Here is a 26,766-nt window from a genome sequence, read left to right as displayed (position 1 = left end):
AAATATTTTAAAATATTGTAAAATAGTCATTGAAAAATACGCCTTGAGACAGAATAGCGAAAGTTAAGGGAAGTATTGTAAATAAGTCATTTTAACAATATATAATGCACTTAAGCGTCTTTATACAGGCTTGTTTATTCTTATCGTCTTGAAAAGACAAAATCCTGTAGGTCGTTCCAAAATTTTCCTAAAAATCGAAATATCCCAGTGTCTAAAATTTAAACAAATATGTCATATTTTTAAACAGTAATGTATAAAATAGGAAAAACTGTTTTATAAGCGAATCGACTTTGTATTGTAACTAATAATTAAATAGTAATCATCCTGTTAAATTAAATTTTATAAAATTATGTATAATTAAAAATAAAAAATGCGTTGAAAAACGTTTACATTTGTAGGCGCCTAATAAAAGACGAAAAATGTTAGATAACGATTTAGGAAGGAATTAAATGAACCACTTTTATGGTAAAGAAAGATAAATCAATTGATAAATTATTTCTAGAGAAAAATCTATTACTCACTTAATTTTTTCTGTTTCACTAAGGATCTCTTTAATACATTTTTGTAGACCCTAAATGACTAGTAACAAATTTTGTGAAAAATTGACTCCATAATCTCCGAAACAAATTTTATGTTCAGTACAAACTAAGACATATATTTTGTATAGTGTTAAAGTCGATTTTGATTAGTGTTTTACCATCTGCACGATATTCCTAAAATTTCACAATTTATCCATTAATTTCGGGGATTATCTGTGTAATAATATCGCCAACAGACAGAAAAACAGATAGACTGAAATAGAGAACCTACTTTTTCAAAGACTAGGATTGAAATGCCAAGAAAAGATGAAGTTAGCCGTTTGACAAATGGACTCCATTATAATACAACCCTACCTTACTCGAAAAATGAAAAACGACAAATTAAACGGTTTAGAAAGAGTAATTGACACAGAATAAACAGGAAAAAAAGAAAGAAGAGTAACTGAGGAAGAGGAGACAATTAAAAAATAAAATGCATCGTAAGAAAAAAAACGCAAGTCAAATTTTTCGAATATTTTTCGAGAAGCAGAAAAGGAAAAAAAGCGGTGTAAACAGTATTCAAAGCGTAAAGAAATATATCAAGAAACAAATGAGAAAATAATGAGTACAATAATGACTGTCATGTATAAATCTATTAATTTCGATATACAGGTGTCTTAGCTAAACTCCGCGGCCTAATGTCTTGAGAAAGGATAGAGATGTTGAAATTCAGTAAACGCCATGAGTTTTAGCTTAAAGGAGGGAGCTTAATTTAGTACATTGCAGATCTGAGGCTTCCATGGCATCGGCATCGCGATGCAAACCTGTATTTTTTGAATTACAACGTATACCTATATTTTTTAACGGATTCTGGTTGAGCATTAAATTGCCATTACAGTGATATATGTACATACAGCAGTTAGATATTGATTTCATTTTCAGTTAAACATAAAAAATAAAAGTTGAGGGTAACAAAGAACTACTCTACTATTTTACGACAGTGCGAACATATGCTAAAATAATACTTTTGAAAAAAATCTTATTGATTATAAAATAAAGTGCACTCAACTTTCGTTTTTTATGTTTTATAAGTTTAAATTTAAATTTAATTTAAAAAAATATAGGTTTGTGATGCGACGCCGACGTCATATTCGCAACTTACTAAATTAAGCTTCCCCCTTCAAGATAAAAACAATGGCGTTTACAGAATTTCAATATCTTTATCGGCTTTGAAGCTATTAGGGCGGGAAGTTTTAGCTGTATAAAATATAACACTGATTATAATTTTAGCTAGCATTTCCAGAAAATTATAAATGAACCACTTTTGAGGTAAAACCAGTGTATCATTTTCGAACAAAAAAAGTCAAGCACAAGTAGTAGTGCCGACCTTATCAGGACGTAATTTTCAAGAGTGATTTCTGTAATACTAAATCTTACATGTTTATCTCAACAAGTTTGTGAAGCATCCATTGTGCAGTCACTGATTTAAATTTTATGTTGAACAAGATTGACACAGAGATTTATGTTAAAAAATGGGAAACGTACATTTTCGAATTCTGTAACCTGCTGTACGTTAAAATGACCTCTTTACAATACTTCTAATATCTAAAAGAGTAAAAATGAGGAAAAAAACTGCAAATTAATTTTTATAATTGACATTTTATACACCTACAACAAAAAATAGACATGAACCAAAATTCAAACGAGTATAAAATCACAGCCTGAGAAAAACTTAGAAAAGTACAGTAAATGTAAATTGCCATTTGGGTTCAGAAAAACTCATTGAACATACGAGAAAAATAAAAAAATAAAGAGAGTAATCCAAACATAGAAGAAAAATTAAAAGATCATAATTGACGAAAAATTTTTATAATGAATGAAGTTAGATCACGAAAAGAAAATTTTGAAACATCTAATAATCCAACCATGTGTATAATCTTGTTTAAATGATCATGACTATGTTTATTTAAGCAGTTCTAACATCCGTTGCACATCTTTTTAATAAAACATTTCAACACCTGAACCAAATAAACGCATCTAGTGTTTTCCAAGTGAGTACTAATTATTCTAATCCGATAAGACGATTTTAATGTAACATTAAACTAAACCTTGGAACTTACCTATAATTATATCAATTAAAATAAAAAACCAAACAATCCGTAACGTCATAACAAAAACTGAACTTTACACATAGGGGATAAAAGTCGTACTCGTAGTAAGACGCACGCAATTACATGAACAATCACCCAAAGCAGCCGAATGCAAATTGACCATCGTTTATCGTTTAGTACCTACTACCGAATAGTCGACGGGGTACTATCAAGTGGTTCCCAATGCATACATGATTGACACATTCATATGTATGCTAGTTGCATTACGTAATTAACCTTGGACTATATTGTCATGCCCTATATGCAACTGCAATTTACAGTGTTTTTTTTTAATTTTATGTGTCATTCGCTAATCGAAACATTTTCGTTTCCCCATAAAACGTTCTTCTTGAGTTGTCGCTTTAAAAACCGTCATTAAGCTATTTGGAAACGTCGATGTGTGTAATACAGGGAAATCAAAATTTCGTAATATGTAATACGAAGACATTAGGGTAAAAGTGATGATGTGGGAGGTTCACTATTTTCTACATAGCTTCGTAATTAAACCAGTGATAAGGTATCTATTGTACTGGCACAAAACGCGAGGTCTTCTCAAGGTAAGTCGAACAAAAGGAACGTACAAATTTTTTCGTGTTAGCGAAGATTTAGTATACGAATTTGGAAATTCGGGACACGTCCTATTGGAAATGAATCGCTTGTAACATTGATGTTAGATGCTTTTCCCACTTCATTATTATCGCCTACCTGTGAGTCAATTTGTATTACGCACTCATGCAAATCTAATTTGACCATTGTATAGGAACACTACAAGTGCAATTGAAACCTTAACATAATAGCGTTTGTGTGTGTACCTCAGCATAAATTTACTAGTAAATAAAACTAATGCGGAAACTGATTTTCCACAGATCGAATTAAAACAAAAATGGGTTTCTTTAGTAACACCTAAGTACTACTATATTATTTGTGTTGTTGTTTTCGTAAAATAAGCCAAACAGTGTCCTCATTCAAATTTTCATTTTGTAACAAAGCTACTGTTGTCTCATTACGAAAAATAATGCAGGTCAATTTAAGTATCGACATTGTTAATCAAAATCTTACGACACAAAAACCAAATACTTGTCAGCCATACGCGGGTACCAACGTAGATACTGAACGAAATGTTGTGAAATGAAAATGATGAGTGGTTCATCGGCACCAAGTATGTGAAGCAGAAAATTGATATACGGGTTAAATTCTTCCAAATCTTGCGAAATGAAAGTGCGCGATAAAAGTACCAAAAGGTTAGTGAAATTTGGTTATTGACACCCATATCTTAGTAAGTACCTACATGCGATTAAAAAGAGAAGTGAACACTTAAATGAGTCATGTGCATTTCCCTTTCAGTGCACTGAAAACTAATTTAGCATTTAATATTATCACGGTGTTTGCGTCGGTGGAAAAAGATGTGTATACCTACCTTATTTACGGAAAATGAGTCAGTAAAATATAGAAACATTGTTTCAAAGCGTGAGTCAGTTTTAAGATATACTGTCGTTTCATTTAAGCAACAAATTTTCAATTTTTATAAACTTAAGTGATATAACAAAAGCTATATTTTTGAGCGGTTTGTCAACAAGAGAGATCGCCTGATACTGCGCGATCTTTTTTGGACAAAATACGAACATTCGCACTTCAGTTCAAGATACTTGAGCTGAATAGTTCATATTTTTACTCCTTTCAAACACAGGGTGAGTGTAAATTCCGAGCTGGGCTTCATTTAACAACAAAATGATCAATATAATTTTTGTTTATTTATTTATTTAGTAATAGTTACCATTTCAAAATAAACACTGCTGAAGTTCATACATCCTGATGAATTAGTAACGTGCATTTAGTTTGCAAAACTGAAGGTTACACATTGTTGCATTTCATATACATATTTATGTCTAATGCTTTTTCTCTTTAATTCTATACAATTAAATAGACGATTTATCTGCACATACTAGCAAAATTTGATAGAAGGGCGTATACAAATGCATAAAAAATCACTTGAACAAGTTCCAAGTTTTTGTGATCAATAATACCGCCGCCACAGGGAGTAGATTTTTCTGATCGTTTTACTTGAGAAAAGTGAAAAGTTATTTTCAATAAAAACTAATGTTTGCTGATGTCTAGAATTTTTCATAGAACGTCATGTCAATAATAAATTGACTAACATCAGTTTTCTATTGCAACTTTTTCGTTTGCATAACTATCGAGAAATCAATAGAACAGTATTCAGTATAATTTCAGACATTACGGTTCTGAATAACGTAGGTTTTATATTCTCTTTACTATGTACTTACTATCTCCGACTGATTAGTTTATGTAACATTGTACACCACATACTCTTAAAATTATTTCAAGGCTCAATTAATTGTTAAAATTAAGCATAATTTTGACGCTCTTTTTGTAGTCTTCTGAAAACATACGTAGGTATGAACAGAATTTAGGATATTTTACACTGTAATTTATAAAAGCATAAATGACGTCGAAGCTTACCGGTCGATTAACGGTGAACAGGGGCGGATTTGCTTTATTCTGTAACGAATTTATTGTGTCTGTAAGGGTCGCGGACACTAATATAATATTAGCTTGATCTCTGTATGTCATCGAAAAATAATTTTTCCTCAATAGCTGACAGAATTTCTGAATATCCACAACTTACCTAGGTACAACACTGAAATGTTTCACCTTTTTATGAGAGACACCAACATATTGAAAAAAAAAAAAAAATGTAAAAAATGCAGTAATACAGTACAGGTGTTCTATTTGAAAAAACTGAAATTTATAAAAAAAATATACAGAGAAACCTCAATAAATCGAATTACCATCTGAAAAATTCAAGTTATCAAATACCCATAAAAAAGTTTCCATATTCTTAAACTTGTGTTTATTACCTATTAAAGAATAATATAATAATGAAAAATTTACAATCTACGGCGGAGCAAAATAGTCGGTTATTGGAGTTTGTTTTCTGGAAATTGCGAACCGATCTAACACTGATTGCAGGCATTTTCGATCCTCAATGCTAATACTATGAAGATTATTCGACTTATCAAGATTCGACTGTATCGATATTTGAAAACTGTAAGGTTTTAGATTTTTTTGTAAACACTTTGTTTAAGAAAATTTAATTTAATTGATACTACAACAAAACGCGTATTTTTGTTCATCTCTCCATAAAATATTGTAAGGCAAATTGTAAAAATAACCCTACTGTGATTTTTTTGTGAACCCTTACATTGTTAAAAAAAATCAAGAAAATTAGAATATTGTGGCAATGTCGCATCCGTACTTCAAAATTAAAGTATGGTTATAAAGCCTATAATGAGGCCAATCAGCGTATGTAAAAATATGTAAGGAGTTTCGTTAAAAAAAACTACAAATTTTATTCTTCAAAAATAAATTAATATTTAAAATGTATGTAAAATTTATGAAACATGTGGTGAAAAATGTGTTTTTGTTTTTAATAATATATCTTATTATCTTGACATTTTTATTTTTTGACTTTACCGCACTAGTTGAGGCAATAGGACAGTTCGTATTGGGCACAGAACAATCAGACAATTGTAAAGCTTTAGAATTTTTTTATAAACACTGCTAAAATTTGACGAATATTGGAATAATGTGACAACGTCGCATACGGTTATAAAACATTTTTTGTAGTCAAAATAATTATGGAATATGCTCCTCAAAGAACTTTATAATTTTGTTTAGTAGGAAAATATCAAATTATACAACACATAAATTTGAAAATTTCAGAATTTTTCTTCGCCTCTTCACACCTACGATTTTTGCTTCCCGAGCGTAAGCTGTCCTGGTCCTGTCCATCTGTCTGTCGTCTGTGTCGATATTTATTAAATTGATATTGTCTGAAACATCTGGTGCGATTATTGTCAATTTGTATATGTATTTTATAAACCAACACTTGTCTAAGCATCGAATCATCCCCATCAATAATCTGATGACGTCACCTCAAAATCTTGCATAGTAAATGTTATTTAAATTGCATAAAATAAAATATTCCTAGACTTATGTATAGTGGTGGTTTATGAATTCTTCTTAATCTTTTACCCTCGACTTACATATTTTTGGCAAAAAAATGGAAAATTGTATGACAACAGAACGCTAGACAAGAGACAAGTTTGAATTGGGCGCCATTTGTTGCCTTAAACGCAACCAGCAATTCTTCTTTAAATCTACTTAACGCGCTGGGATAGACGACTACCGGACGTGGGTCATAAAATCATCGTAAGCCGATAATGCAGAATAATGATAATTTATGACAGGCGGCCCACAACATACCTTCAGCACAGAATAATCATTTCTCGTATTCTTTTGACATATTAATTTTAATATTCGAGATAATTATTATATTATTCAAACACAATTTAGACACTGTAGAGCAAACAAGGCTTATTCGCCTAAATGTATTATTAATACCGTTTTCAAATTACACCAAAATTGAAAAATCGAAAATTTAATAATTGAAAAATTGAAACATTTTAAATGAAAAAAAATCGGTAAACCGAAAAACTGAAAAATCTATAAATCGAGAAATTGAACAATCTAAAAATTAAACAATTTAAAAATCGAAGAATTGGAAAACCAAAACATCTAAACCGAGAACTTGAAAAACCGAGAAATCGAAACATCAAAAAAATGGAAAAATTGAAGAACCGAAACATTGCAAAATCTCAGAACTGAAATACTGAAAAACTGAAAAATGGAAGGAAAATTGAAAAATCGAAAAAGTGAAAAAATTCAAAACTGAAATCTTGAAAAACTGAAAAACGGAAAGAAAATTGAAGAATCGGAAAAGAGAAAAAAATCCAAAACTGAAACATTGAAAAATTCAGAAATCGAAAAATTGAAAAATCACAATTGAAGAAAGAATTGAAAAATCAAAAAATAGAGAAATGGGAAAATCAAAAAATCGAAAAATTTAGAAACGTCAAAAATTGAAAACTGAAAAATAAAAAAAATTAAAAATCGTAAAACTGAAATATCGTAAAGTTAATAAATTGAAAAACTGAAAATTTTTGAAAAAAAAAATCGTATCAAAAACTAAAAATTCAAAAAATCGAGAAATTGAACAATCAAAATATCAAAACATTGAAATCCCAGTAAGTTGATAAATAGGAAATTTTAAAAAACAAAAATTTTAAAAATCCAAGAATTGAACAACAAAAAAAATCTAAGCCTGAAAACTCAGAAATTGAATGATTGAGAATAAAAAATCTAAAATTTAAAAATTCGACAAATTGAAAAATCATGGAACTGAAAAATCGAAAAGTCGAGATAGTGAGAAATCTAAAAAGCTAAAACTTTAAAAACTGAAAAATTAAAATATCGAAAAATTTAAAAACGGAGAAAACACAATATCAAAAATTTGAAAAATTGAAGAAACGAAATATTGCAAAATTCCAAAGCTGAAATATTGAAAAACCTAAAAATGGAAGGAAAATTAAAGAATCGAAACAGTGAAAAAATCCCAAACTGAAACATTGAAAAATTGAGAAATGGAAAAATGGGAAAATAAAAAAAATTGGTCTAAAGAGTTTAGACAGTACTTCCGTCGCTATCGGAAACGTGACGACTGCATGCCTATTATGTTTTTTTTTTTACATTAGATTTCAAAGCATTCGGTTTTGTAGTTTCTGATTAAATCAATAAAATAAATTTGAGCATTCATTAAATTTTTTGAATCACCCTGTATATCCGAATCCAAAAAATATGAATGGAATGATAAATTACAAGAAGAGACTCATCATATTTTGTAAATTTTAAATAGGATTATACGACAAACTTTTGAGCTGACGTCATCAATTTTTTGGAGGGGATAAGCAAATATATTTTGACTAAAAATTTATTATGCTCTTTATAATCTTAAAATTTTAGTGGCGCTCCTATCGGCAAAGTACTGAACTAACTGCTCAAATTCTGTCGAATTGATACCCATTTTTTTCAATAATTGTTAGTTTTTGTTAAAAACTCTGCTAACCAATAGATCATTAATTTTCCTCTGATATTCCTGTTAAAATTATTCGACGTATTTTGCATTAATTTGTGGTATATTTTGACTTTAATAAACACATTATTATTTAAACAAATTGTACCACTAATAAACATTTAATGACTCTGCGCCCTGTAAAAAGTGATGTTTCATCCATGTGCGAATTTTCAAGCGATTCTATGATGGTTATAACTCAAAAAACTTGAAAAGAAAACATACAATGGTGCTTTTTTTACGATATTTCTCAGCCATATTTTTTTAGTTGATTAAACTGGTCTCTGCGCTCTAGAATATGAAAAAAAGCTGCAGTTTGATGTATGATACATCTATATTAATATCATTTTTTCATACAAAAAATCAAAAAAATATTATACCTCGTCTAGCGAGACCCCTTAACCTTGAAACTATAAAACCGAATACTCTGAATTCTTGCAAATGTTTTAATGTTATTGTAAAGCATGGTAAATTGTTAATTAAAATATATCCCTTTATTCCCCAATTTTATTAATATTTTTTAGAATTGCTTAAACAGCAAAAAAATTAATGAATCAGGCAATTTATTTTATTACTATAATTCTCAATCATTTGCCTAAATTTACAAATTTGCTTGAAGCATGTTTCTTTAGCTTTACTATTGCCCCTTTTCCTGTAAAATCATAAAACTTCCATAGTGACTTCGAGGTAAGTTGTATCTAAAAAATTTGCAAACTTTATTATTAAACAACATATGCATTTCAAATTTTCATGATTAAAATAATTGAAACAGCAACCCACGAAAAATGTTTTTCTTCCTCTGTTCATGATTATAACTACTGACAAACTACACGTAATTAAAGAGATATTAATTTGTAATTATAATATTTTTAAATTTCCGAATAAACTCAGTCCGAAACTGGAGCTAAAATTTTTAACTATAATAGAAAGTACAAACAATACTAAATATATTTTTTAACAAACATTATTTAACAAATTTTTGAGTTAACGTTATCAACTTTCCCGAAGAGATGATTAAATACATTTTAATAGATATTTGGTAACATTAAATTAATGTAAGTGCCTTAACAAATTTTATAAAGATTCATTATGACGGTTCCAAAATAAATTTTTAAATTTAATTTTCCAATTTTTTTTACGATAACTCGTAAGTTTAGGTTTAAAAAAACATTTAAGTAATATAAATTTTAAGCGAGATCTATAGGCTGCTAAAAAATGGCGCACCATCTCAACGGTACATTATTAAGTTCGCAAGTCTGAGTTCGGGAAAAATCATTAAAAAATTCCATACGTCAATTTGATGTTCATTTACAGAAACAAAATATCGATTTAGACCGATAAATAAAAAAACTGTAAAAATTAGCCAGTCTATTCGTAGTCTAATTCATCCGAAACAATTTTTAAGTTTTTTGTTATATTATAAAGTGAAGAAAACTTCGAATGAAAACAAGATACTTCCAAAATTATTTTGAATAATGGAAGTCTAATTGATTTCATGTACCCAACACTAAGTGGTGAATTAGAATATGGTGAAATATTGAAAATAAAAGTTGAATTTTGAAGGGCTAGATTGTCTACATTTGTGTCGAAGAATTTTTTAAATAATTTTTTCTCTGAGCTGTAAATAATCCTCAACAACGTGTCATAGAATTGGTACGCCACTTTTTCAGCACTCTGTATTTATCAAAATTTGTGACAAAAAAATTCTGGTTACTGTTTTGCTCTCTACACTAAAATTACGTAAAATTTAACAGTAATCAGTCTAATAATCTCGGATATTCTAATAAAATCGTTAACAGACAGGCCGAAACGAGAAGCTAACATTGTTGTATTTTATAAACTATGAAACGTTGAGCAAACAAGAAAAAATTCGCCACAATAAGACATACAGAAAATGTTAAGTTGGAAAGATGAAAGGAATTCAGTAATCATGAAATCTTGAGAACTTGCTGTACGGTGGACATTTTTTGCATAAAATAAGAATAACTCATCCATAACAGTTACTATCAGCGGTTGCATAAAATAAGAATAACTCATCCATAACAGTTACTATCAGCGGTTGATGCGTAGTTATCGGTTGAGGGTGATTAATTAGAAAATCCATTTTGTTTCATCATCGGAACAGCAATAAGATAAAAATAAAATAGATTAAGATTAAAATAACAACAAACGCTCTTAAAAGTTAAACAATGTTTATTTGCAATAAATTATTTTACAAGTTTTAAATAACAACTGCGACAGAAAATGATCGAAACGTGAATGCATCGAGATTCTTCCGCTGCATTTAATGAACAAAAGGACGAACAATTTAAATAGGTTTAAAACGTACACATAAATAAAGTAGTCGAAGGATGACTGAGGAATCAGCAGGAAGCTAAATGACGGTAACCGCCAAAATTTTCTACACTCATAATTTTAAATCAGTTCCTGGATCATCAAATGCCAATGCATTTACACCCAGGAATGTACATAAATAGTAATTTACGCAACTAGTTCGGGATAGCCTGCTTCCCGCATGAACGCTTGTTTGAGGCACGACCGAAGGGAGTGCCGCATTTGCGTGAATGCGGGAAGCAGGCTCACGAACGTGTTGTGTACAATATTTTTTGCGACGAATAAACCTTTAAACTGAAGAGATTAACTGTGAGTTATTTATAAACAACGCCATTGACAGCGCCGTCAACACGTCACAATGTTGACACTACCCGAGTATTTTAAGGTTACCATGGCAACGGGAAGTTAAATGCACGTGTGCGGGAAGTTCGACCTCCCGCACTCTGGTGAATGCGCGAAAGCTATCAAAAAAGGTCATGAGTGCAAAAAGATTATTTCAGGTTCTGTTTCAGGTAGACTACTTTAAATTAAACGATGCTGTATACCTGGTTGTATACGTTCGATGAATCCGTTACACAACTTTCTTGCTGATAACAATGAGTTCCAAAATAGAATGCGTGTAAAGTGGGCTGTATAACACACCAACTTTTGGGCCACACCTCAGATTTCGACGCGACATGGTACAGTTACCTCATTATGTTCATCAGACGTCGACCCGCGTTTTTTTTTTGCTGCAATTTACAATTTAACGTCCTCCCAGTACAACGCACCAACTGCAGCTTCTTTTTAATCGCAATTAATAAAAAAGTTCATGAACTCTTCCTCTATGCGATAATTGTTTATGTACATTGTAAACATAACTAACAATCTTCTCTAATTGTCTAAATTCTATTATATAATACATTATCATAACTCACTCATTTAAGTCGACCCACACAAATGTCGATAATCATTCTTAAACCTACGCTTGTGCTAAATTACTTAACAGAAAAAAATAAACACGTCTTAATTCATTCAGCCACTGAAAGGAAAGTGTACATTTTTTCAAACTTCGTGCAGGCCATATTTTATTAAAACAATGCAAAATTAGCAACTTACTCAAGCGCATGCAGATGATGAATACCTTATAAAAAAATGAGTAAGACATGCGTATTAACTTATCTTTACGATATGTTGAGTCACTCCCTCCTCTAATATAGCATACTTACAAAACGGAAAAAGATATCTTTAGATTTTGTTGTCAGTTTGTAACTGTGAACGGTGTAGTATAGCGAGCTCGAGGCGACTATAATGCGTTCGAGCCGGTAAAAGGACACGTTAATGCTACTTTCACCATACACACACCTCTTTGCCTTTTGTTTACATGTCAATATCAATTCAAGATTGTACCTGTTGCTGTGAAGACCTCAGGTGAGTGTCTTTTTTCAAATATTAAGTGTTACGAACATAACTATAGTGACCGTTTTTTTTTTCAAATAACGAACCTAACTGTAGATTGGCGGTAATCGGTTTTCGACCCTCATTGCCTTTTTTACTTGTTTTGTTGTGGCAGATAATGAGATGGAAGTCTTGTTCGCAATGGACCGTAATAATTGTTGATGTCTTATCAGTTTCGTCGCATTGTGATTAACAGTTCCTTTGTTTATATTTCTAAGTAGAAAATAATAGCGGAAATTACGCGTCTAGTCCATTCATTAAAAAATTTGATAATTTTTTGATTCACTGATTGCTAAGTGGGTTCGAATTATGATGTATGGGTAAGTCCCATAACGATTTTAGTGTTCGGGTAGATAACTAAGCAAGTTTTCTATGGAAGTTTTTCGTTAATGTCTTGAAATTTACTTTCGTTAACCTAAAAATACAGTGATTTATAGATACACAAACAGAACGAAAGAGTAACTCTCCGAAATTATGGCGCTCGGTATGTAAAACACACCTTAATTTAAGTTGGCTATCAACTAATCCAATTTTACGAACAGCCCAAAATAAATATTGATCCTATTGATGAAAGTCGTGTTTTTGCTTCAAGGAATTTTAAATATTGCTGCGACTGTAGTTAGTGAATGATAAAGTTGTAAAGTTTTACTTCACTTTTTAAAAGTCGGATTTTCTAGTACGTGCTGAAACTTCAGGAACTAAAAATTCCTAGAAATGTGATAAAATGATATATCAATGATATCATGACACGTTTTTGTTCGTTTCAGTAGATACATTTTCATTACATGTGTATTTATTTTGACTTAAGTTGTGTTAATCTTATCTAAAACGTTTGAGATAATGATCAAAACTCAATCATTTTTATTTATTTATTTATTTTTTTTTGAAAAAATATTGATCGATGGTTTGTATAGAGAAATGGCGTTTCTCATTGTTACTCCGAGCCCACAGATGTCACATATACGATAGAGATACACTTTTCAGTAGCTACAATATCTTACACCTCCAGTAAGAATATTAAAAGTTTCAATTAGACCATAGATTGGAACTACACAATTACATATGATGTTTTAAGTGGTACTTAAGGTAAAATGAAGTCTTTATAATTAAGCAAGTCTTTATCAAGACTTTTTCGGTTATTTTAACAAAACTGAATTCCCAGTAAAATATCTTAATTTAGGTAAATTCGATAAGTTGCTGTATTTTGAGAACAAATTTTCCGTAATACCTCATTTCCAATAAAACAATAATATTAGTAATATTTCCGGTATTTTTTTACATTTTATCTGATATCATCGAGGTAGGTAAATCTAAACTCCAGTTACTCTCTCGTTTTCGCTTTATCTAATTACCGTTGTTTCCACGACTGTTTGTTAATTAATACTTAATTCAGTAATTAGTGTGCAAAATATATTTGCCCCAGCAAACAGAACACTGTTATCTCATCATCCTTTTTTCCTTCGCTGGTAATCCTCGAATTACATCTTTAAACACGTCTTAAAATAAACTTAACGATTAGAGACATTTTAACCATTCTACAAAATATGCGCCGCATTCGTTCGTTTTCGATTTCTAGACATTTATTGTCTCTTCCAATTTATGTCCGAGAAATATGTAAAACTAGACACAAAAAGAAACAAGTGGTACCTAACTAGAAACCGCATTCTAGTAACACATCTTCCAGAGAAAGCACACAGCATGAGAATCAAAAATTAGGGTAAAACAGTAAATCTTCCATAACATTCATTTAGAAAATAGTCACGTAAATAATTTGCATACAGTGAACGTGCCTTTTTTGCAACAAAAACCGCCATATACGCAACACATCAAAATAGACTCGATTCCGGTTTGCGATTGCAGTCGTTTTATTCGTGCGGTTTAATGACTTAATTTATGGTAAAATAATAAATTCTGATACGCACTTGTTTATATTGTCTTTTTTTCCAGAACATGAGTAACTTAACGAATGGTAATAGAAATAGTCCAAACAAATTGACTAATGGCAATTCAAACATTCCATTGCGGAAGGCCTCCTTAAATAGAGTAAATTCGAATTCTTCCACGCATTCGACGCCTCCGTCATCACCCTCCAGAATACCCATTAATAATCCAGAGGCACAAAAGTGGAAACACAAGTACGAGGATGCAGAACAGAAACGAAAGAATATTCTCAGCGAAAAAGAAAAGAGTAAGAATGCCTTGACACAATACTCATAATCCGTATTTGGCATCGGCAATGAAAGCACATCTGTTGGTGGCCATAGCACAATCGATGCCATTAGTATACAATATTAATTGAGGTTGCGAAATTTTTGCTTCTGGTTTTGCAACGAATTTTTTAATTTCCCATTTTGTTGTACAATCGCGGCTTGTATATTTCTTTAAATAAACAAGTTCATGTGAATGAAATTCTCGCGGAACAGGTTGTTGCTCCAAATCAATTCACGTCGTTACATTAATAACTAAGTAAAGCTTGAAATACGGTAAAACACGCAACAATAAATACCAATTTCCTCACGGAATTAATGGTCCACACCGGCTTAATTAAGTAGAATAATTTTATGTGCATGCTCGAGGATGAAAACGCAGTCTTGGACAGTTTTAATGATGTGGGATTCTTTCAGTTGCCCGTCAGTATAACGATATGCAAAGGAAACATTTAGATCTTCAAATAAAAAATGAACAGTTAGAAACCGAACTGTTTGAGAAAAATGAAAATTATTCCAAGTTATCTGAAGCGTCGAAGAGTTTGTATAAGGAGTACGAAACGTTGAAAAATAAATATGAAACTGAAACGACTGCAATGTCAAAGTGAGTACCACAGTCGCCACAAGCGCCAAAATATAATCACTATTGTTTGCGTGGTGGTTTTAGGGCACTCCAGGACGCCTCAAACTGGTACAAAGAAAACAAAGTACTCAAAAGAAAAACCATGTTGTTAATGGACACCGACACCGTGGACGAAGGAGTGGACGCTGGAGAGTCAAACGGCGACTCCGACATCCAAAATCTCCAAAAAACCATCAAACAATTAAGTGCGGAAGTCGCTGAGCTTCAAACGGAAGTCGATACTTTGAAACACATTGAGTTCACCACGTCCGAACAGAATATCAAGCTATCCGAAGATTTAGATTCCGAAAAAGACAAAAACAAGAAACTGGAGCACGATATGCACGAGTTGAAGAAAGACTACGAGCAAATAATCCGCGTTTCCGACATGATGAAGAAGGAACTCAACAATTTGAAAGAAATGGAAGAAAACCAAAGAAATAGCGTAGTGATCTTAAGGTAAGAACTAATCAAGGTTAGGGAAAGTTGTTTGATTTTGTGCATATGAAAGTGATAGCGAGTAAAAAACACGAAAACCAATTGTTGCAGGAAAGAAGCCGATGACTATAAAAGAGAAAGGAATGTTTTGGCACATCAAAGCACTCTGCTTCTGCAGGGACTTAGTAATGAGAATCAGGAAGAGTTCATGGTTTTGCTGCAGGACGTCGAAGAGTTGAAGCGCACTCTGGAAGATGAAAGGAATAAACATGAGGAGGAAATAAATGCGTTACAAGTAAGACTGGCGTCGGGGTTGTGTAAACACTAATTGATTTTTTGTAGGAAAAGCTAGAAATGGCGGAGAAAAATTCGCAAGTGGAGGTGTTGGAAGAGCGTCTTAAATTGGCGGAATCTGAGTTGCAGGAGGCGTTAGAAAGAGCGGACAAGGCGGAGGAGGCTTTGAAGAGGCCTCCAGCGCCGCCCCCACCACCACCACCGTTGCTTATTAACAGCGAGCCGCCAACTGTGCCTCTGAGGGTGAAGAGAAGATCTAAAACCAATATTGCGGACCTTGCGGACGCTATTGGTGTTAAAGACAAGGAGCCTGCAGTTGATGGAAAAACGTCGACGCCTGGTGTTAACGACAACATCATTAACGATATCAAGTCGGGGAAATTTACGTTACGGAAGGTTAAAAACGAAAATAAGAAAGAAAGGGAAGGCTCGAAAGCCGTGTCGGAACTCTTAAATATCTTAGGTAGTTTGAGGAAAGCTCCCAAAAGTCGACAAAGTCAAGCCGTCGACGTAACTAGTTAAAGTGATTTAAATTATAGTCAATCGTATGTAGTATTATTGCCATATTTTTTATAAGTTGTTTTGAGATACATTTTATATTTTGTTTTTATTGTTGTAAGTAAAAACAACGTTTGTACGAACTGTTCATTTATTTGGAAATTAATGTACCTACAATCGTGTCACTTCTATTCATCTATGTTATGGTTTGAATCGCTTGTAAAAATAAATCCCCTCGTTTGACTTTCGATCATCTTTGATGGAAGGAAATCAAACAATGCACTGTACAAAGTCATGACTTTATTTTTACAAGGATCTTATTAAAACTAACAAATTTGTACATCGTCTTAACAAATCACTTAAAATTAAGATAAAAAAATCATAGTATAGTACAAAACTTCCGAACAGCTAATGAAAGCTGAGAATTAAAAAAATAAAGTCTGTTCTCTTTTGCTCTTAAAAAATTAAAAACCCTACCTAATACAGACGTTTTCGTAACCTGCAGCTCATACATGCGGATTGACATCGACTTTCTCTTCGGCTGTAGTGTAAGGGGTGACCAGCCCTTACAATGCAGCGTGTAAACAAATCTAACACCGGTTAACGTGCTACAATAATACTCCAAATAAATTATGTGTAAAACAACCAAGGACAAACTATCACATGACACATTAAGTTAAAGAATAATAAAATCGCAAGTAAAATCGGAACAAACAAATCTGTGAACTGGTCCCACCGAGAGGAAATATAAAGACCCAGAAGTTGAGTTTGGAGCAAAGGCACATTTTGTAAAATAAAGAAATACACGAGAACTTCCAGCGTGAATGCGGCGGCATTCGCACTCGAAGCACAACTCTTGCCATCAGTCCACATCTACTTCCAATACTGTCTTGGCAAATTACAGTTTTTACAATACAAAATATAACAACTAAGGTTCAATTCATTGTTTCATAAAAAATAAAACTAGTTAGTGTTTAACTAGAGACAGAGAGGGCAGTCTTCGAGTATAAAACAATGAATCAAGTAATCTTAAGAAATACACAGGCAGGAAAGTTACAATTATTTACAATTATCACCAATCTTACACAGCTTCACTTTACTTAATGGAGATGTGTGACCAGATGGACACCAACATGAAGTTCTTAGAACTGATACTATTTAATTTTGAACTATGTACGTCCTCCGTCTTTTGTTATTGACTGTCTTTTCGTATTCCATTAGTTCCTTCTGGGCCAAAGCCATCTCCACTCTCAACATCTCCTGGTCTTCTTCTATGTCTTCGTACATACCATCGGAAACCTATCAAAAACCACATTCATACAAAATACTACTACAAAAACTTCATTACTACCTCTATATCGAGATCGCTGTTTACTTCAATGTCCAAATCGCTACCCTCCTCGGTCTCTGTTTTTATAGTAGTTTCGTTAATATAATCGAAATCTACTTTCGTGCTGCCTTCTACTTCTTGCTCGTAATCGGAACCCTCCTCACTCTCGGCGCTGCCACAAGAATCCCCAAAATTATCCCCTTCGTCGTAACTACAAGAAAACTTCAACTCTCCCCTTTCCAAAGACTCTAAGTTCTCTGGATTGATCATAGCCTTTCGGATCGCTGATGGGTCTTTCCTAGACCACTTCTGCACCTCTTCATCCATCTTGCTAATTTTAGCCGGATTCATAGCCCACAAACACCCCTTCCGTTGCGCTCCGTTCAGAGCCGGCTTCTCAATTTTTTCGAAGCATTTGTTAAGCGACAAGTTGTGTCGAACAGAGTTCTTCCAACCATTAGGTGCCGTTATAAAATAGGGGAAATGTTTACACATGAAATTGTAAATTTCGGAAACCGGCAAGCTACCAGACTTGCTGTTTTTTAAAGCCATAGCTATTAGACAACTGTAGCTGTAAGCGGGTTTTGGGTACACCCTCTCTCCATCTTCGCTATATCGATTGTTTATTTTTCGGCTGCCCGTCGTGGACGAGACAGTTCTAACCGTATTGATACTATTAACTTGAGCTACTGTGATTGGCGAATGGATTTGTTTATTTACTGTGTTCCTAAATGTGAGTAACGTTGGTGTTTTCGTTATCGTTTTGGCGGGAGGTTTGGCCAAGATCGGCGTCATTTTACTCACTGTTTTCAGAATGGGAGGTTTGTCGTCTCTTTCGTCGTCGCCCAACCTCTTCAACAGATCTTTCTTCACCTGATTCGTGTCTTGTTTAATCGCGGAAATTTTAATAGTTGAAGGCGAGAACGTCAAATGGCTTTCTTTTAACGTGGGAGAGGGTGATCGTATGTTTTGGGCTAACGAAATCGCTGGCATTACAGCGTTTGGATTAACCATAGTCGTGCGTTCTTCTCCGTTGAAGTCTAAATTCAAACTGGAATTCGAATGGTTCGAATTGGAAGAGAACCATTTTATGTCTGAGACATCTTCGAGTTCGAGTGGAGGTAGTTCCGAGAAATTGAATCCCGAGAAGTCATTGTGGCCACCGACCAAAGACTCAATCTCTGATTTTATGTCGATGTCCAGGATGTCTTGAAACGGCATTGAATCGGATGCGCTCAAGTACATGTCCATGACGGCGGACATCTCTGTACTTCGCTGGAAGTAAATATTCCTTTTAAGTGAAAACGAATACGACACGTAAGATCGGGAAGGCGGAAGACGTTTGATGTTTTGTTTTAACGCGTAATCGAGAATTTAAACGGCCTGTTTTAGCATGTAAATAAACACACTTCTGTTAACGTAATTACCAAAAACAAATGTTTATGGGTGTGAAAGAGTTGATGTTTAATGACGTTGGAAGCGCACAAATAAACGTAAGGCAAGTATGAAAAGGCAGCAAAAAGTTCAAACGATTGTTAGGGCATGTGCAACAAATTCACAATTTAATTGTGAGGTTCTGTTTCCAATAAACTGAAAACACAACTTAAGGGCAGAATTGAATGTGGCTTTGTATTTTTTAATAACTTTTTGTTCGTTATCAAACAGTTTGATAACCTAATATCCTCAGTTTATGTCCGTAATATTGTTTCGTGTCTCATAAAACAGTCATTTCGTACGTACAGTGTTGCCAATAAAAATAATAATTGTATTTGCGACCTTTCACTACGACTTGTAACTTTATTAAGATTTACTGGTGTAATTATGGAGATGAATAAAGGGAGTAAATTATCATTACTAAATTAAAATGACGTCATCGTCAATTTTTTAGAAGTATTTTACATACTGCATATTTAAATAAAGTTAGTTCATACCAAAAAATTATACCACACAAACGCTCAGCTCAGGTATAAAATGTAAATCTATAAGACAGATATTACACATGTAGCGGTAGGTACCAAGTCTTCCTCGAAACATCTTCTGTTGGTAAAATGGAAATAATTTCCATCAAAATATCGATGAGATTGTTTATTAACATTGAAATTTGATATTTTCAAAAATAGCAATCATAAAAATTTTCGTCGAGGTAGGTTGTTCAATTTTTGGGTCAGATTGGCCAACTATTTAAAATTTTATGATTGTATACCTGATGGATGGCATGGCATGGATGCTAGTAATTCAGAATTGCCAACACAAAAATTTGCTTCAATCATTAATAGTCATCGGGTAGTTCTATTTAATTTCCCCTCCGCTTTAAATACAGAAGAATTTAATGTTGCCTCATTGTTATGTTTGACCTTTTGCCTATTGATAGTATTGATCTAGAACTAAATTGTCTATAAAATAAAGAATGAAAATTATAAAAAAAGTTTGAAGCTATTTCATGTACAATTCTGAGCTTCGCCATACATTTGGCGTTTTTTAAAATTTAATTTTCTACAACTATAGTTGATTTATTTTGATATGTTGACATTTACAGGTTCTAATCTGGCAAATGTAATAGTACACAAATTTAATGCGTAGTAAATTAGACCATTAAATTAGAATTGTCAAGCCTGTGTACAATTAATTACCTCGTTTTGAATTAATGGTGCATCAACTTATAAAAATTAACGAGCTGTAGCTTTAAAACACACGATGCTTTGTATTTCTCAAAAGTTACGATTATTATGGTAATTTGTGATAACATTTAACCCTTTCAATATTAATTACGTATCATCGAAAATTCTTAAAAACTGAAGTTAAAATTATACAGATAATAATTGTTGTTTTCAAGTTGTTAAAAACTGCAGTCCAAGTTAGGGGAGAAGTGAGTAAGTGAGGTAGACAATTCTTTATGGTGAGAAAATACCACTTTTTCACTAGAAAAATTTGAAACTGTTTTTCTTAACGTTGAGATATTAATCATAAATTACATACGGGCTATAAGTCAACAATAAATTAAACCTCAACTCGGTGGGCTGTTATTAGACGTCTTGAGACATTGTATAACGTTTGTAATAATACAATAATAATTGTAGCACCCATACAATTAATCAGTTTCTAGTTATCGACAACAAAGATATTTGATTATTGAGAACGAAATTATTACTATTTTGCAGGTGTAGAAAATTTCTGCAATTATAATAGAAGTATGAACGTTTTAATTTTTAGCAAATATCTAAAAAAAATCTCCTTATGCAGATGTATTTTTGTTTAAATTCTATTCGTAATATTATAAGTGAACGATAATTTATATTCAAGCAAAAACTAAAAAAAAATTTCGGAGTGAAGAAAAATAGCTAACCAATCAAGGTTACGTGTACACGAATGAACAGAAAGTAAATAATATATTAACGGCTGTGAATACAATAAGATAAAAATTATATCTTTAAAAGGGCCTCAAATGGAATAAAATCTTTATACAAACATATAGATAGAGACATCCGTTGCTATGGCAACGATATTTAGACATTTTTTAAATGAAACAATTTATTTCGGTTTGTAATTTTAAAACTACAGACCTTGAAACTTTAAAATTAAGAAAAGAATACTACAGTTCATAAAAAAATACCGAAGTCATGTCGTCTTTACAACAAAGGTCATAGGTAGCACAGTTACTGGAAAATAAAGCTTGAAATATTGTCTTGAACTCTGCACATAATTTTATTCCGCTGGGTGCATACATAATACTGGCTTGTTTTGCGCCGCCTTCCACAACGAAAACAAACTTTTGTTCCGCAGTATTCACAGCATTTATTACACATTTCACATTTTGCAAATTATTTTATTTGTAGCTTTAAACTGCAATCCTGTCTTTTCTATGTATTATACAAATACATACCAGGTATTTATTTGTTTATAGGGGTGTTTTTCCACAAAAGAGACTTTTTAGTTGAAAAATCCAATGATTGTGATTACAAAAGGTTGTCCATCAAGTTGGGTTTGAAATTTCGTGAATTTTGCCGCCTCTTTGTAATAGCTGACGTCACAAATGTCAATCATAACCTGACTTTTTTAAGCGTGACAATGTGCTTGCAGCAAAATGAAAACCACATTTCTTGTAGAAACGCCTGACTAAATACCACTAAAACATATGGTGCCGATAATAGCCTTATTAATATTATTTTTAGATTATAATAAATTGTTCGGTGAAATAATGAAATCCTCCATATTGGATAATCACCCTGTAGTACATTTCCTGCATAAAAAAAAACTGAATCAAGAAGATTTTACAACACTATTTACTTAGTTGTAATACATTTTTGTTTAGTAGTTCAAGACTGATTAATTTTTCATTCGGCTAGCTAGGTAATTAAATAATAAAGAGTGAAATGTGAACATTATCTAGGTGCGCCTAATAATCCTAATATTACAGACATTATGAACAAAAGAATATTTAGATGCCCCCAAAAATAACCGGTTTGAGGCAGTTTATAAAAATGTTTCGATCGAGGGTCGTATTAAAGATATCACTGGGTTTAAGCGCTTATAAACTCCACGTCCGAAATTCATTTTTCATTCTTATATATAAAACGAACCAAACATAAATTGGACGGAAAATCTCCGTATTTTTATTAGAAACTTCGCTCTCAATTGATTCTCCTCATCAATAATTCCAAAATGAAAAGAACATTAACGGGATTTCAAACCGACAAAGTTCTTATTAAAATTTCATAATCTTCGTTTTAAGTCGAATTAAAAACAAAATAATAATATTACGAAAAATCAATAAACCAAATGCCGCTTATTTGTAATTAATCCTGTAATGGAAGATAACGGGTATTTTTATTGGCAAACTGTACTTAATTCGGGCAGATGGCCATTACTCCACCTAAGAGGGGAGAAACTCGGAGGGTGAGAATCGCTTAATCACCTCTCCGTATTTCTCTGGCGAATTTACGGCAAATTTCCATTCGCAAAAAATACTAATTTATTCTTTCAACAAGTCAACAATGGGTGTCATTTACCTCGATTATTACACAGGACCAGATTTCTAATCTGCATAATCTTGTAATCACCATTGTTAAATGATTTGTCGAAGAATACCGGTTTGGTGTGATGTCTGGCCAGACTTCTTTGGTTCTTTTCTTACCCCTTATTACCCCATACGGTTTTCACACAATAGGGCTATCGCAATAATTGAAAATCCAGGCAAAGGTGGGCAATAAAGAAAGACCTGCCATAAATCACCTGTTCGAACGTGAGAACCCGAGGGAATTTGGCACTCAGACGGTGACAATAAATGACGGAAACGTAAGAAACAATACAACAAAATGCAAATTAAGTTAAAAATAAAATAATAGTTCTTTATTCGCTCAGTACATTGCTTCTTACGATTGTTATCAAAACTGATTTCCTCACGACCTTGAAGTGTTAAGATCGTCTTCCCGCCTTGTTGATATAAAAATAAATGATACAATTTTAATATTGTACCGTCTATTTTCGCGAATTGTGTACTTTTCCACGCGGAATGGCTTTTTTTCTGAAAAATTCCGGCGTATTTCGGCGCAAGGTGTGGGTGTTCCCGCCGCCCCCCGACAACCCGCCAATCGCGATTTTCATAAAAATCAAGCAAACATTGCTCACTGTCAAATAACAAACCCACATTGTCAATCGCCAACAATCAATTAATTATTATTGTTTTCGATTAGATAACACACGTTTACACAAAAGAGCGGGATCCGAACGTTGGACGAGTCCATTACGCGCCTACCACATGAATTTTGCGTTTTATTCGCGTTTTGTAACAGAAATGTGGCCGAAAAATACAAGGAAAATATCGATCATACTTACTGATTTGCAATTTGATGGCAGTTCGTTGTGTCTGGTTGTAATTTTGTTTAAATCATCGATAAAAAGATATTTAACACTGACAGCACTTTACACCCAACGAATGTATACAAAACTTGTCGTCATCCACAAAGAATGAAGAGGGAATTCAAATCGCGCGCTTCCGATTGGTCGGCGCAAGTCACGAGTGTTTCCCGCGTCGTTCTGATTGGCCGCTCGAAATCGCCGGAACGCCGACTTTAGAATCGAATAACGATACGCATGGTAATGGGTTCTTGACATTTAATTTAACCTAAGTTTTTTCGTTTAGGCGGACGCAACGTCGGGGGTGACGCACACCAAAATTTTCGCCGTTTTTCGACGATCATTTTGGTGTGCGACACGAGGGCGCAGCGTTCGGAACAACGGAGAAATAAGCGGACTTTCTATTCACATTTTCGTGTATTTGCCGGGTCTGTTGTTTAAAGGGACTGTCATGGCAGCTGCGTTATTGCCAGCAATTAATTTCATTTTGAAACGGAAGGCTATTTTGGGGGTGTTTTTTGCGAAAAGGGCTAGATCTGACGTACAAATGGCGATGGTGGAGATTATGCATTGCATAAATTATACAATATCAATATAATTAGATACCGGCAGACAAAAATCGATTGCTGGGACGAGTCCAACTTGGACGAGGGGAGGCCGCACGAAAATAAATAAATCAGACACATAACAAGAAATGGTTGCTTACATCGGCATTATCATCTCTTAACAAGAGGAATGTGCATTTATTTATGCTAATACAATTATAACACAGTGGAATGAGAATTGGGGAACCGTTTTTTGGCTACAGATACAAAATTTATTTCAATAAAAACACTCACTTCACAATGGACCAAAGTCATTGCCAAAATTCCTTTCAATTATTCAAAATAAAAGAGCTTTTGGAGCAGTTTTTTACAAAATGTTTAAAATTTAAAAACGATATTAATTACTGCTGCGTTTCTGTATGTTTTATAACGTGTTTTTCAAAATAAACATATTACGCGTTTTATTTACATTAACGTTTTTGCTATTTTTCATGATTAATGTACACTAATAAATCGTCACTGACATGTGGTGCATTTCTAGACTGAAAAATACAGAAAATTCAGCCTTCATTTACTTTAAGCATTGAAATTATGAACTGCTGACAATTCTAGGCGTTTTCTTTGGCATTCGTTTCACAACACAACAGGTATCAACACTTGGACTTGGAAATGACAACATATTTTGTCCGGAAGTGACTTCAATCTCTAAGCTTTACCGACAAGTTTATATTTATAAAAAACGTGATAATAAATGCAAATTTAATTGAGAATGTGGCATTATACACGGACGTTCTTTCAATAGATATGAGTTGATTTACGACATGGTGTTTGCTTTGAAAAGACTTCAAAAGATTTTATTACAGTATTGTATGCTAAAATAACACACCTAGCTACATTTCAAAAATAACATTCGACCTTTGTTGGTTTCATATTCACAATTAAAACTATCGAATAATTTGTATACAACTTTTTTGTGTAAGTTATTTTCTGATACAAATAAATAAAAAGTTTATGTAACTTGTACAATTCTCTATACAGCTTGTAAATGTCTGTATAAGTCCTTTGGTTCACGAAAACAAGTAAATTAGAGATTAGGAATTAGTGAAGATTGACTTTCATGAATTTTGCCCATAATTTTATTATTACGTCAAAAACACCGACTCTACCGATATATTCTTAAAATAATTTTAGTTATTGCACCACAAACAATCTGTCAATTTTATACACAGATTTAAAGAAACATTTTGAAAACTTCTGGAAAACGGGTCAACTAATTAATAACAAACGTAATGCAAGATGTAATCAGTGCTTTAAAATATGCACCATTACATCCGCTGGAGGTCGACGAAGTTTTTCAACATATAAATTTATGTTAGTTCACATTGTTTCCACAATAAAGTGATTGAGGTACTGTAACCTCACTTGACATCCATCTTGTAAAACCACCCTTATAAGTCAAACTGGCTATTGTATAACTTAACTCAGTTCACAGCTCCATTATGACAACAATGGACAGTAATAATCCTTGCGGTTCGGGTGCATAAAGCTTAAGCCGCTTAAGTCATAAAATGTTACAAGGTGTATGTCAAGTGAGGTTACAGTATACGTAATGTAGTACTTCTGTATTAAGTGTACGACCGTGTTTTTCTTTAAACATTTGGGACCAAAATCCATTCATATAATCCCAGGCCACAAATTATTTTCCTATTTGACATATCTAATGTTACTTACGAGCATTTCAATGTTTGTTTGGTATAGAAATATCACAGGCAAGGCTCATGGATTAAAAAAGTTGTTTAATTTCTTGTTACTTTAAATACCAAATAAATATAAACACACAAAATGTATTAGACAGATGTTCCAAAGCACGTGATCAATGTTAAAATACGCATTACTTTTAAATGATAACAGGTTTAGCAGTTTCAGCTTAATATCTCAACTATAATTTAGTAATTTACACACAGCTCGCTTTAATTTTCTTTCTAGAGGTTTCAAAATAATACGGACACATTTACTTTCTCGACGATGAACGAAGTTAAGTAAAAAAAAAAGAAGAAATAAATCGCAAACAAAAAACAGTATGAAGATGAAGTAACTTGGAAGTGAGTATCTCTATTTCGTGTTCAAAAGTATATTGTTATCACCAAGAAAATATGGTATCACGAGTGACCATGGAACAAATGAACTGTTTCCTACTTCAATTACTATTATGAAACAGATAAATGTCCTCTAATACTATAATATGTGACTTAAGTTGCACAAGTGCATGAAATAACTCAATTTGTTCATTAACGCGATACCAATTTACTTGACTGATGACTTAATTTCTTGAAACAACCATTCCCCAAGACGGGTACTCATAAAGGAAAAGAATCTGCAAAACAAATGATTCCTCGTCAATAAGGAAGGTACATGCTTTAAAAAATTCTTACTCTAATTCAACAATTTTTATTGCACTGATGATTAATCTAATAATAATCGGCTAAATTACCCAGTTATATCTTCAACGTTACCCACAGACGTCAAGATTTGACAGTAAATTTCAATA

The 26,766-nt window shown here is 32.7% G+C and overlaps 3 protein-coding genes across 4 annotated transcripts in view; 1 reads left to right on the top strand and 2 right to left on the bottom strand.

The window, feature by feature from the left end:
• Window positions 1-26,766, bottom strand: part of LOC135144348 (uncharacterized) — a 45,095-nt gene that overhangs the window by 9,737 nt on the left and 8,592 nt on the right. The gene's annotated exons all lie outside the window — the stretch shown is intronic.
• On the top strand, window positions 12,215-16,633 carry LOC135144355 (shootin-1). The gene is made up of 6 exons (XM_064076404.1): window positions 12,215-12,404; window positions 14,379-14,619; window positions 15,056-15,242; window positions 15,306-15,719; window positions 15,810-15,993; window positions 16,041-16,633. The coding sequence occupies exons 2-6, from the start codon at window positions 14,382-14,384 to the stop codon at window positions 16,512-16,514; spliced, it is 1,497 nt and encodes a 498-aa protein (XP_063932474.1). The 5' UTR covers window positions 12,215-12,404; window positions 14,379-14,381; the 3' UTR covers window positions 16,515-16,633.
• Window positions 16,624-26,687, bottom strand: LOC135144363 (uncharacterized). Of its 2 annotated transcripts, none has more exons than XM_064076418.1 (3): window positions 23,653-26,687; window positions 17,842-19,095; window positions 16,624-17,789 (listed from the first exon to the last, which is right to left on the bottom strand). In XM_064076418.1, exons 2-3 carry the CDS (start codon window positions 19,081-19,083, stop codon window positions 17,649-17,651), a joined length of 1,383 nt encoding a protein of 460 aa, XP_063932488.1. In that variant the 5' UTR covers window positions 19,084-19,095; window positions 23,653-26,687; the 3' UTR covers window positions 16,624-17,648. The 2 variants fall into 2 exon arrangements, with proteins under 2 accessions (XP_063932488.1, XP_063932481.1); XM_064076411.1 differs by lacking the exon at window positions 23,653-26,687 and adding an exon at window positions 22,827-23,628.

This window comes from Zophobas morio, unplaced genomic scaffold (genome assembly GCF_036711695.1).
Source record: "Zophobas morio isolate AGI-343-1 ecotype UQ-CSIRO unplaced genomic scaffold, CSIRO_AGI_Zmor_V1 ptg000004l, whole genome shotgun sequence".
Classification (NCBI taxonomy): Eukaryota; Metazoa; Arthropoda; class Insecta; order Coleoptera; family Tenebrionidae; genus Zophobas; species Zophobas morio.
Note: the sequence above shows the minus strand (reverse complement) of the source record. Positions and strands in the feature narration are given on the sequence as shown.